Below are 13,607 nucleotides of genomic sequence, written 5' to 3' on the forward strand. Positions count from 1 at the left end.
GAGTCTTTTTCATCGCTCTGTCTCTCTCGCACCTATTCAGTACGCCGCATTAGTTCGAAAGAGACAGAACGACGCAGAGGCCGTTCGACGGAGCGCGCCGAGCGCCCAGGTCCAGAGGCCCTATCGAGGAGGAAGGGGGACGCCTCCGTCACGGCCTCTGCTGCACACCCCGCCCCGCCCCGCCCCGCCCCGCCCCGCCCCGCCCCCGCCCCGCCCCGCCGTGTCCACCCCATGCCTCTTCATTACGTGCAACTTCACGGCCGGTCCGTCCCACCCGCCTGAACCCAGCAGGCCTTGACCTCTTGACTCGAGCGCCGGACAGAAAACAAAAAAAAGTTATAAAAAAAAGGAAATCTTGAGGAGAAGAAAAAGGAGAGAAGCTCTCGGGGTGCTAGCTCATTTCCACTGGAGTACACGCGCCGCGCACGGCAAGACAAGCAAGCAGCCCCACACTGTACTATGCCGTGGTCAAGGGGGGCCGTTCCTACGTCGACAATTTAGTGGGAGTCCGCACTCGGTCACGTCCACCGCGTTCTAAATGCATAAGGGCGGAGAGGGAGGCGGGGGAGGGGGAGGTGAGGGTGTGCGCGAGTATGTGTCTGTTTGATTCAAAATACGTCCATCACCTGGCTCCAGGGGGAGAGAGAGAGAGGAGAGAGAGAGAGAGAGAGAGAGAGAGAGAGAGAGAGAGAGAGAGAGGGCCCCAGAGTGGGCAATGATTGCGCGGTCTGGGCGTTGCTGGACCGCCACGCGTTTCCCAGAAGCGGGGCGAGGCAGGGGGAAATGCACATAAAGCAGCTGCCCGTTTATATTGCCCCTTCCCCTCCCCTCCCGCGGCCGCTCCGTTATATGAGGGCCCCGCGCGCTACGCATACAGTCGATGGGCCGTAACTTTTGCCTCGCGGCCCTCGCAAGGCGGTGAAGAGGGTCATAGGGGCAGGGGGGGGGGGGGGGCGGTGCTACATGGCGTCGCGTGTCGATGTGGCACGACAGTGCACGCCCGGCCGAGGTGGAGCCACAGATGGCGCCATACCCACGAGCGAAAGGGAACCGGGCGGCGACTGGAGGGAGACCTCTGGAATCATTGTTATTCCGTATTTATAAGGAGCGGGGCTGGCCTCACCGGCTGTGTGGACGAAGAGAGAGAGAGAGAGAGAGAGAGAGAGAGAGAGAGAGAGAGAGAGAGAGAGAGAGAGAGAGAGAGGCAGTGTGAGGAGAGAGGAAAATAGAGGGAGAGAGAGATGCTGAAAAAATGCTTCGTAATTTACGAACTATCACTTCGTTATCACAGAGTATATTGGTTGCGTGTATGCTCGAAATAATTCGTAAGGTTTCAAGCGCATAAGCTCACCACCTTCTCCCACACCGTCATCACTCTCATCACCGACACTCGGCATGACCGGCCAATGAGGAGGCAAGGCAAGCGCTCCTACAATCTGGACGCGTGTACTCGTCGCCGCCCGCCTCGTGCTACCCTGCTCAACAGGTAAGGCCAGGCCAGATTTCAGAGGTGCGCGAAATTTGATCAGATTTTCAGACAGGTTTCTGACGTTCTGATAAGATTTACAAGAGTGCCAAATCTATGGCTATCGCTTCAACATGGAGTCGTGCGACAGTCCGATACGCTGCCCACCGCCATCACCATAATCGGAGCGCATCAAATCCAGATCGGATCGCCCGACATGAGGCACTTGGGATTTGCATAAAACGTTCTCCCTCTCTCTTCACCCCCCCCTCTCTCTCTCTCCCTCGATCGTGGGAATCATCACGCATGTCACACCCTCGGGTGTGCACGGCCGCGCGTAACAGCACTGTAGGCACGCGTGACACTTGGCGGTGTTGGCGTGTCACAGTGTCGCGGACGGGCCGTGGCTGTAAATCGCAGTTTGGCATGTGGACACGAACCGCGGCGCCATCAGGGCGGGGCCGCATGTCCCTTCATGTCCCTTCATGCCCCTTCGTGGAACGGGCGAGCGCGGAGCCGTGAACCAGCGCGGCACAGTGGGCCAGACTAGTTTTTTCATTCGCTTTTGGTCGCGGGAAAATGTGAGAAAGGGGTAAAAGCACACGCGCGTGGGATTTGTAAGCGACCGCCGCCTTCCTCCCGGCCATGGAGCAATCCACATACAAGCGGAACGCAGGGAAAACCGCGAAAACCGCGAAAACTCGGAAAACCGGGAAAACTCCGACCAGACGCGTGAAAGCTAGTAATTGAAAGGGAAAAAGTTAATTAAAACCGGACCAACCACACATAGAGAGAGTTTCTCCCCCCCCCCCCCCCTCTCTCTCTCTCTCTCTCTCTCTCTCTCTCTCTCTCTCTCTCTCACACACACACACACACACGTGCAGAAACGCGGTCGACCGCACCGCACGCCCAGTGCAAATTGAACCATGCGTCACACTTCGGAAAACGTGTTGTTGTGGTAAGGGAGGACGCCCGGTCTAGCCCGGCCTGCGGCGGTTGGTTCCGAGCACTGCTTAGTCTCTCTCTCTCCCTCTCTCCCTCTCCCTCTCTCTCTCTCTCTCTCTCTCTCTCTCTCTCTCTCTCTCTCTCTCTCTCTCTCACCCTTACGGAACGCTCTACGAGTGCGAGAAAGACTTTGATCAACGAGAGCAGTCCTGCGCTGGCGCGTCGTCGCCGTCGGCGGAACAGTGCGACAGAGCGCGCTGCGGTTTTGCGCGCGACCCACTCGAGGAAGAGCGACACTCCGGCGCGACTGACGGCGTGTTTACATTTGCACGGCGTGTAAGTTGCGCCCCGAAACTTGCCCGCATAATGCGACCCTCACACAGGGACACACAAGTGTAGCAGCTCGCGGGCCTCGCGGCACAGTGGGCTGGAAGGCCGGTGGAGGCGGCCGTAATCCCGGACGCGCTTTGAGCTCCAGAGTCGCTAAATGGCACTCGAACCGAACGTGTGACCCCACCAATGGATTGCTCTCCGAACGAGGAATCCATTGGTGGGGTCACACGGTCGGTCCGTCTCCTGATTAGTGACTCTGGAGCTCAAAACGTGCCTAGAATTTTGGCCGCCGGCGCCGGTCTTCTGGCCCACTGCGCGCGGGCCTCGCGGGCGCGGCGGGTGAATTCGTCATTGACAACAACAGCTAGGGGCACGTTCAGGCGATACCGTGTGTGTGTGTGTTGATCACCGCTGGGGGAAAGGGATTTGGGGGGGGGGGGCACTGCCCAAGCTCATCGCTCGTCCCCAACCCCGTCCCCCGACCCCTCGGATCCCTTGGGGCCCATTAACACCCCGCCATGGAAATGAGCCTCCGATTGTGTGAGTGCGCGTCCTAAGTGCGTGCGTGTGTGTGTGTGTGTGTGTGTGTGTGAAAGTAAACTTTGCAGGAGCGAGGAGAGTGGCAGCGTCACAGGGCGGGTTTCGAGTTCAAACCGTGTCGCGCGAGGCGCGCGCTTGCACACCCGTTTGGTTCGCGGGCCACGCTATAAAAACCAAAGAGCGCTTCCGATTTAAGAGCGTGACCTGCGACTCGAACCGAACGTCGTGACCCTCACCAATAGATTGCTCTGCGAGCGAGGAATCCACCGGTTGGATCATACAGGCTCGATTCGAGTCTTGTTTAGCGACTATGGAGCTCAAAAACACGTTTGGCATTTCCGCCGCCTCCGCCGGTCTTCTGACCCACTGACGGACATCGCCTAAAAACACGAAAAAAAATGAGTGGTTGCAAGCGAACGCATGTCAACATACTGACGAGCGTATTAATCTTGCTGCCAAAGCGACAACTTCCAGTGCTACGCTTCAAAACTCTGGCGTTCCGTTTCGGTCCGTCGTTTGCCAAGTGTTGTACACCGTTCTGACTTCCGTTCGTCTTTTCCACGTAATTTGGCCAACGTCTCCTCAGCGGGATGGGGCACCACGCGTCCGGTTCCTGGGAACGCCTGGAAACCCTGGAAACCTTGGAAACGCCTGGAAACCCCGGAAACCCTGAACAGGCAGAGCGGGCAGCGGCAGGGTGCCCCAGAGCGCCGCTCCCGGACAGTGCCCATGGGGCGGGGGGGGGGGGGGGGGGGCTGTCAGGGTGGCCAGGCCTTTGCGCGCACGCGGCGGGGTGGGGTGGGGTGAGGCGGGGTGGGGAGAGAAAAGGCGGGACAGGCAGGCCTCCCGCACGCAGCCATGTGTAGCGTGCTGCCTATCCCGAAGTCCACCGGCGCTTGCCAAACGAAATAACCGGACCTAAAAGTAATGAGTGGCCGCCAATCTACTGGACCCGCCCCGCCCCACCCCGCCTCACCCCACCCCACCCCACCCCACCCCGCCACGCCACGCCGCGATAGATGCGGACCGTGCCTCCGCGCGTCCGCGCAAAAACTTTCCGGCCCAAGAACTGACTAACTAAATTTTGCTAGGCAAACTCCGCGCGCGCGACGCCGCCGTCGTGCCGCCGCCGTTTGGAAACGGAAAGGGGAGGGGTGGGGTGGGGGGAAGGGGGTACAGGTGCGGAGAGGGGTCCAAACTTGGAGGCGCTTGCCGGGCACAAACAGCCCGACTGCTCCACACACGGACACGACGAACAAGGAGAGAGGTGGCGGGGGCTGCGTGTGAGTGAGTGAGTGTGATGGACCAGTCGGCACCATCAATCTAATTCGCTTCACTTTCCCCTCGCTGTCTGGTACAATCGGCCCACTTTCAAAGAGTGCGCCGCGCGCGCGCGCGCGCGCGTGTGTGTGTGTGTGTGTGTGTGTGTGAGAGAGAGAGAGAGAGAGAGAGAGAGAGAGAGAGAGAGAGGAGGAGAGTGAGAGAGAGTGAGTGAGAGAGAGAGAGAGAGAGAGAGAGAGAGAGAGAGATGAATATTATATACATCGCCCCCCTCCCTCGTGGGCTCGTTCCGTTTGTTTTTGAGCGGCCACGCTTGTGAAGCAGCAGAGGGGCCTTGTTCAATGACTCGTGAAACGAAAAGAGTGCGCCGATGACATGCGAGACGTGTTGCGGCTGACATTTCCGTCTCCTCCACCCCCTTCCCACGCCCCAAAAAAAAAAAAAAAAAAAAAAAAATCGACAGAAAAAGAAATATAAAAGTATAAATGTAGATCGAGTGCGCGATGCAGCGCGCGCAGCAGAGTACAAAGGCTTGTTCCATTATGCGGTGCGTTGATTCCGGCTGATTCCGCGGTGCGCCGCCGTGTCGGGCGGTCCCTGCGGGCGACCTGTGTAGCGGGACAAGCTACACAGTGGGTCAGAAGAACGGTGGACGCGGCCAAAATTCTAGACGCGTTTTGAGCTCCAGAGTCGCTAAGTTTTTGTTTTTCGTTGCAAGCTTACGTGTGCTCAGAATATTTTGTTATAACAAGCTTTCATTATTTCTTTGTGCGAGGCCCAGTAAGCTGTAATATTTTCAAAGTGCGTTTTAAAAAGCTTGTAAAATTAAAATAAGAAAAAACAAACGAACAAAAACAGAAATATAAGACGACGGACACTCTCTCCTCCTAACACGTAATCATCCTCTGCGCGACTGTCTTTTGTGCGCTCCGCTTCCCTGTCACCGCGCGGGTCATCCTCCAGGCCGGGGCGGCATGGGGACGCCCCCCGAAAAATAGGTCGTCGAATGGCTTGTATGCGACGGCACGGCGGGAGGGGGGGGGTGCTTCATGGGGCGTGGCGACGGGCCGGGCAGCCATGGGCCGGACAATGGACCGCACAATGGTCGTATTAGCGTGCTCCACGGCGGGACCGTTGTTGTCAAAGTGTCCTGTCCAGGAAAACGCCCCCTCCCCCCAACCCACCCCGTCGGCCTTACCTGGCTCAAACGCTGCCAAATAGAATTCCACCGTCAACCCTGCTCCACGCCGCCGCCGCCACCCACACCCAGGCCCCCCCCCCCCCCAGCACGCACAGCCTTCCAAACACAAAAGTTTCCTCAAGCCGGGCGTCTAACGGACCTGAAAATATTCCCTCCATTTGTCGCTGACGCCGTCTCTTTCCCCCTCCCCTCCCCCCCTCCTCCCTATCGCCCCGGCCGCCGCCAGCGACACGCCCCATCTTCAATCTGGCACTCAATCGAGGCGCGGAATCCAGGTTGGCCTTCGCCTCGGCCTCGGCCTGGGCCGCGCCAGGCCTTGGCGCCTTGGCCGCGGTCCTCACACTAAATGTTATGTACAATTTTGTACGAGACATCACAGTTTTCGTAAAACGAAACTGGGTTCCCAGGACTATTTATAAGGTATAGGAGTTCAGGAGATTCCTGATTCCAGGAAGCGTTTTTACCCTGTTTTGTGCACACGAAATTTTCGTACAATTTTCGTACGAAAAACTGCACATTTTTCGCCATTTTTGTACAAAATTGTACAAAATTTTGTATAAATTTGTATGAAAAGTTCGTGTGCACAAAAAACTGTGATGTCTCGTACAAAATTTGTACAAAAACATTTAGTGTCCTCAGGGACTTCCCCTTCATCTCCACGCGTCGCGCCGGTCCGCTCGGCGGCCCACCCAGGCGAGACCTCTGAAGCGCGCCTCCAACGAGAACTTTGAAAAAACTTAAATTAAAAAAAAAAATCATGTGAAGCAGTTTTATAAAGGAGAACCAAGGCCAAGAATTTTGTCTGAAAACAGAGGGTGAGACGTCTGACCAATTTTTGGCGATACAAAATGTATGACCGAAAAAGGAAATGTTTGACCGTAAAAAGGTCATACATCAGCGACACTGGCCCATCTTACGCTTGGGCACATACCAACCTCTATCAGTGATACAAAACAGTATGACCATTTTTCAGTCATTCATCGAAAAATATGACCTTTTTGTGGTCAGAGATTTTAGTAGTACGACTCTTTAGTGGTCATACATTCCAGTATCACCCGTTATAGAGCCAAACGTCTCACCTGTCTATTTTCAATGCTTGGTCCAGCACTGCAACCCGTTTGGTTGCCCAAGAATTCCCCCCCTTTCGGGTGTACTTGGGTTGGCAGTCCCACAACGCTCACCATATTCAGTTCCGGATCCGGCGAAAGACGCCTGTGAACCGTCTGCACAGTGTGCACACGGCGCCATCGCAGGGAACGGCTCGCGGCAGAGACATTGCGTCGTTCAATTTCATTGGATCCGCGCCTCGGCAGAACCCTTCACCCTCCCGGAGCGATTCGCCCGTATCGCGTGCGGCGGCCCTACCGTCGTCGCCTTCAAACGGAATTTCGTAAAAACCAACAATAACAAAAACGACAAAAATGCGAGCAAGGCGTCAAAGGAAACTTCCCCCTGGAGGGTCCCCTCGATGGTCTTACTGTTTTGCTTTTGTTTGGTGGTGGGTTGTCCCTTTGGAAAGTGGAAGGCGGTGCTTCCAGCGCTTCACAGTGGGCCAGACGACCGGCGCAGGCGGCCAAAACTCTAGACGCGTTTTGAGCTCTAGTGTCGCTGAACGGGATTCGAACCGTACGTGTGACCCCACCATTGGATTCCTTGATCGGAGAGCAATCCATTGGTGGGGTCACACGTTCGATTCGAGCCCTGTTTAGTGACTTTGGAGCACAAAACGCGTCTAGAGTTTTGGCCGCCTGCGCCGGTCTTCTGGCCCACTGTGCGCTTCCAGCGCGCGCAGTGTGACGAGAGTCCCGCACTTAAAAAGCACAACACAGCCAAGCACGGCACGGCCTAGGCCCTGCACGATGCATTAAGGCTCGGCGCACAGAGGTAAGGCCCTTGAGTGCCTCGGGGAGCCTCTTCTCCGCAGCGGCACGGAGCAGACACTCGAGAGGGACAAGGAGAAGAAGAAGGAAGAGGAGAGGACTGAAATGTCTCCCCTGTCTGCGCCTGCTCTTGCTTTGCGGCGCTTTAGCAGAAGCTCGCGCCGCTCAAAGGGTTCACGCTGCACAAAGCATCCCGCGGCAGGTACACTGCGAGACTAGGCGGCGCACAGTGGGCCAGAAGGCCGGTGGAGGCGGCCGGCCGAAGTAAATCGAAGGAAACGAAGTCTCCGGAAACTCCCGAGGGATGCGGTGAAAACGGTTTCCTAAGTTGTCCTAAGTTAAGGTATACGCGATTTCCAGGGAGTTGATGGGCAAACCGTTTTCACCCCGAAGCTTCTAAGTCACTTTCCGGGGTTTGCTGCATCGCCACTCACCGCTGATCCAGGTGCCGTTGAAGGGCGGCGCGAGAAACAGGTCCTCCGTCAGGTCCTTGAGCGTCAGCTTCTCGCCCTTGTAGCGCTGCCCCTCGTCCGGCGGGGACAGCAGCACGATGGAGAACATGATGAGCCCCAGCACGGCCACGATGACCAGCAGCGCGATCAGGAATGCCCCGCCAGTTTCGCTGCGCCGGGGAGGCGGCCACCAGTTCCTGTAGGCATACGAGGTGGTCAGAAAAACGCCTTGGACAGCTGTAAGGGATGTGACGTCAGCATGCTACAGGTACGCCGGAACACAGTTGGGCCAAAAGGCAGGTGGAGGCGGCCGAAATACTAGACGCTTTGGTCCCTAAATCGGACCATCTTTAATGTCAAACATAAAACGAGAGCAAGGAAACCCCTGCGAAAATGTTAGAGAGAGGCATCAGTGTCAACAGGTTTATGAGGGTAACAAACCAGGATGCTCGTCCCAGGCATTGATTGATCCAGCAATTTCCCTTTACACGTTACACCCAGAGGTGGGTTGGGGCTCTATAGGCCTTTACGAAGCAATCCAGCTTCCCCTTTCCTCCTCCTCCCCACTCCCGTTTCCCCTTCCCCAGGGCTAGGCCTTTATTACCTCCGTACTGCCTCGTCAGTGGAAATCAAACCTGAACGCACAATGGGGACGCCAGGCAGCCACCAAATGGGAAGCTTGCTGGGGGATGAGACTCGTAGCCTCATCCCGGGGTAGGCTCCGAAATTCTCATCCTCAGAAACACGACACACAGGCGGAGGGAGGGGAAAAATTAAAGTTTTTCGGTGTTACAAACTTTTTCTTTTTTCTTATCTCCCCAATATTTTAGTTAATTTTTTTTTGCTTGTCCTGTTTACCTACTTCTTCCGCCTTGCAGAGTATTCTGCGACGCACAAAAAAATCTAACTTAAAAATGCGTCTCCTCCACGGACATGCTAAAATTCGAAGGGTGAGAACGTCTGACCAATTTTTGGCGATACAAAAAGCATTACCGATAAGTACTATGTTCCACCGAAAAAAAGCGTTTACTCCAATGTATGAGTGTAAGAAACGTCAGTCATATGCGGGACTTTCTCTCGTTTTTCTCACAAAAACAACGCCCTTTAGGGCGATATAAAAAGCATCCCCCTTTTTTGGTCATGTATTGAAGTATCACCTACGGTCATAAACATCCGAGTACTATCACCCTTTTGCGGTCAGACATTCATGGTTATTCATGAAAAGGATGAGAGATGCTTCACCTTTCGATTTTCAGTGTATACGCGGAACAGGACGGAAAGCAGGACGCAACGCAAACGCATACCCTGGTTTCGGACATGCGGTTCGGCGGCGGCCCTTGGCCCGTTTCGAGTTTGCAGTGGGCCGGCATTCGGCTCTACAAATTAGGCCAAGGAGGCCGGCGGCTGGCCCCTGGCTGGCCTCTGGCTGGCCCTGGCTGGCCCCTGGCTGGCCCCTGGCTGGCCCCTAGCTGGCCCCTGGCTGGCCCCTAGCTTGCCTGCACCCCGATTGGCTGCCGGCGGCTGCGCGGACTGCGGTCTCCCTCTGTGTGTTTGTGCGTGCCTCCAGTGGATGTTTGCTTGCCTGGGCGCGCGCATGCGCCCGTGTGTTTACAGCGGACGGGTGTGTGTGTGGGCACACGATAAAGCTATACTGTGTGCTCATTATTTCGCCCTCATCACAGTATCTGACCATCTAGAATAGAATAAATACACACCTGATTAACAAAAAAAGGGTAACCAAACTCTGATTAATTGCGCGTTGTTTGGAAACTCGACTCCCTCAACGACCATTCGCCGTCAGTCTCTGTTGCCACACTGTACCACCAGCCCCTTCGCTCTGGGCCGCGGCCGTCCTGAAGCGATTTCGAAGCCAAATGGGGCCTTCCGAAAACGGTTCGCCGGCAGTGGCGCCGTGCTGGCCAAAGGGTTAATTATCTGCAGTCGCGAGGCGAGGCAGATCCAATCTCTTTCTGTAGTAGCCTCGCCGTGAATACGCAGTGGGCTCGGGCAACACCGCCGGGCTAGGCGCCCAGGCGGTGCCAGAGGCCTCGTTCCACGAACCAGTGGGGGAGACCCAAGGCCCGCGAGCCACCGTATCAGACATCTCCGCGGACCTTCTTTCCCTCTCAATGTCTGACATTGGGATCTCTTCCTGTTGGGAAAATGGTTAGGTCGGTTGCTTTTAAGCATACGAGCTCAATGCTCTTCAAAGAGTACGAAAATTTCCTTCCGATTCTTATTTTTTCCGCAATCGGGGGTCATGGTTTTGCGTGGTACGGCAGCTCACAGTGGAAATGTTACAAGCAGTGAGTGACGTTTAGTAATGGCAAGATTAATGACTGGCAACTGGGCTGCGCGCTGCGCCGGGAGAGGCGGCCAACTCGGCTAATTGATATGACAAACGGAGCTGAATAATCTAGTCCTGGATTTCCGCAGGCAGCACCAGCCAGGCCCTCGGTCGCGCTAATTGAACCTCAGGGTGTCACACCCGTCACCAGCCAGGGCACGACGCCGACCACGGGCCGGGAGATCCTCTTCCACGACCGGAGCACAGTGGGCCAGACGACCGGCGCAGGCGGCCAAAATTCCAGAGGCCTTTTGAGCTCCCGAGTCCCTAAACGGGTCTCGAACCAAACTTGTGAACCTACCAATGGATTGCTCTCCGAACAATGAATCCATTGGTGAGGTCACACGTTTGGTTCGAGCCCTGTTTAGCGACTCTGGACCTCAAAACGCGTCTAGAACTTGGGCCGCCTCCAACGGTCTTCTGGCCCACTGTGCGGAGGCGCGCTCCTCGCTCACAGAGGTCTTTGTTTCCCACCACTCGCCTTAATTGGCATGCCAGCCCAGTGCCACGATGGGCTTTGGAATCAAATGAAGCAACCATGCTGTATCTATCATCATCGCGGCCACACGCGAAATGTCTTCCCGTGAAGCCATGCCACATTTGGCTCAAGCCTAAATGCGATGCAAAATTTCTCCCCAGTAAGAATGTTTGCTCCCATTTTCATTCTCAGATGCTGAAAAATCCGAGAGGGCCCCGTACTCAGAATGCTGCTCTTCCCGTGGTTCTAACGAGTTGCACTCTTTGAGATTCTTTAAGATTCAGTCGCGCCTTTTGCCAACTTAAACGCGTTTCACACGTCTCTGCGCCCTGCGTACACAGATTGTTCCAGTGGGGGCCTCAAAGGAAGACCTTCGAAATACGAAGAATTATGCTGCGCCATTTCCTTCCAATATGGGAAATTTCTTCGAAGATGTTCCAAAGTGCACTCCCCCGCCTCCGTTCCCGTTTCTCCTGGAGGGTTGGTCGCAGGACGTAACAACTGCCCCCGGGGACCATGCTGCCGCCCCCGCTGCCCGCCCCCGCTTCGCCGTCTGCCCCCGCCTCAGTCCAAGGCCCCGGGCCGCCCCCGGCCGCCCTCGGCTACACGCGTCGGTCCCCCCAGTGGGAACTCAGTGGCTTTAGATAAATCGATAGCGGCTGCGAGAGGCGCGGCGAGAGGTATGTAAACACTCCGGTCGTCCCTGGCCAGTGGACCCGGCGCCACACAGTGGGCTAGAAGACCGGTGGAGGCGGCCAAAACTCTAGACGCGTTTTGAGCTCCAGAGTCGCTAAATGGGACTCGAACCGAACGTGTTACCCCACCAATGGATTGATCTCCGAACGAGGAATCCATTGGTAGGGTCACACGTTCGGTTCGAGTCCTGTTAAGCGGTTCTGGGGCTCAAAACGCGTCCAGAGTTTTGGCCGCCTCCGCCGGTTTTCTGGCCCACTGTGCGCCAACGGTGGACCCAGCAGGCTGCTTCCACACACAGCCCCCCTCGCTCCGTCTCTTGCACGCGTGGCAAGAGGGATGCTTGTGGAATCAGTCAGCGGAAAGTCGTGCCACTGGAAGAGGTTAGAAGGTTTCTGCCATAGCTCTTTGCCTCGACTCTCATGAGTGGAGTAGCCAGAGTGAAACCTTCCAATCTTTTGTCCAGGCCTCACGACGAACACTGCATGTTTCTACAAAGACACTCACTTCGTAAAGAATCGTTGATAAAAGTGACCGTGATTTTGAAACGTAAGTATGTAGAGTCTGTAGAGTCTCGTGCATTATTCAAAGAATTGCGTGGATGCTCGTCAAAATACTTCCTAGGATTATCTTTTTAACTCTGTGGGAGCCTCTTAGAACCGCGTGGGTACGCCTCTGACCCCGCCAAGCTTCGGGCAAGGCCTCTGGCAGTTTCCCCCGAATAAGACGAGGTCTGCCGAGCCCGGCCCCAGGCCCGGCCGAGCACACGGTGGGTAATTACTGACCGAAGTACTTCCCCCACCCCCGGCCTCCCCGGCCCGTGCGCGCATTATGAGACCGTTACCACTACCCCTTTACAGCGTAGCGGCCGAGAAGCGTTGTGCCGCCACCACGTCACGGCCACGCATTGTGGCGCGGTGAGGGCGTGGTGGGGAGAGAACGAGGGGTGAATCACAAGTGTACCCTACTCTCAATGTCTTAAGAAATTTCCCGCACAAGTCGAAGGAAATAGCGCAAGCAAAATACGAAGGTTGTTTTTCTTCGCATTGCGAAGGTTATTCTTTGCGATTCTTTGTATCTGAAAATACTAAAAAGATGCTTTCGCCGAATTTACTGAAACATAGCTCAAATTCTATTCCGAGATATTTTGAGTGTCAGGCGTATAAATTGGCCCGTATCCAGTGAACCCACGAGTTTAAAACGTTTCGCACGATTTCGCGTTGTCACCTAAAACGCGACATTAAGCCTAAAAACGCTCCAAAATGTTTAAAAATGAGAAAGTGACGAGTCTAGTATTGTGTACTCAGCCTTGCTCGTGTACTCATTCATCCTTCGGGAAAGAAGTCGTGGGTCGGAGTCTTACAGTTTTACGCGAAGCATTCTTTTTGACTGCGACTGTACCGCCCGTTCGCAGAACGGCAAGGGTGCCCCTTACAGCCCCCCCCCCCCCTACCACCTTTCCACTAACCCCGCCCGCTCCGCATTCCATCATTCCCTCTCCGTATTGCGACTCAGTCAAACTCCACGGCGCACTGCCGCTCGGAAACATCGATGCGAATTCGGGAATCCAGGCATTGCGTTCCACCGAGACGACCCGGCTAGGCAGGGCCGGAAGGCTCTCGGATTTCGTTGCAGCAGAATGAAACGAAACGCTCTCCGTGGATTGGAGAAAAACATATACTTGCTGTCGTGCCCCCACCTCCCACACTTCCGTGCACACTGATAGAAGTTTGGAAAATACTTTGTTCTAAGCTGCTTTCCTTGGTAGGGCCCAAAATAGTAAGGTTTTTAGAGTGCACTGTAACAGCTCGCATCTTCAAGAACATTTTTAGTGCAATTAGCAGTTTTTTTTCCATGAGTCGTTTGTCATGGTGGTACTTGTCCTGCTTCCCTAGACAGGGCCCCATCGAGGATCCAGAAATTTGGCATGCGCGCAATGTCTGCCACGAAGGTGCCGCAGCCTGACATGCTCGTCCTATTTGCAACGGCGCC

General features: G+C 55.5%; 1 protein-coding gene across 1 annotated transcript in view; it reads right to left on the minus strand.

Annotated features, from left to right (window-relative positions):
• LOC117646323 (probable dipeptidyl-aminopeptidase B) overlaps positions 1-13,607 on the minus strand; it is a 40,514-nt gene that overhangs the window by 14,622 nt on the left and 12,285 nt on the right. Inside the window, 2 exon segments of the mRNA XM_034387198.1 lie at positions 8,080-8,248; positions 8,250-8,294. Coding sequence (XP_034243089.1) covers positions 8,080-8,248; positions 8,250-8,294 — 214 coding nt within the window.

The sequence above is a fragment of the Thrips palmi genome, unplaced genomic scaffold (genome assembly GCF_012932325.1).
Source record: "Thrips palmi isolate BJ-2018 unplaced genomic scaffold, TpBJ-2018v1 HiC_scaffold_19, whole genome shotgun sequence".
NCBI lineage: Eukaryota > Metazoa > Arthropoda > Insecta > Thysanoptera > Thripidae > Thrips > Thrips palmi.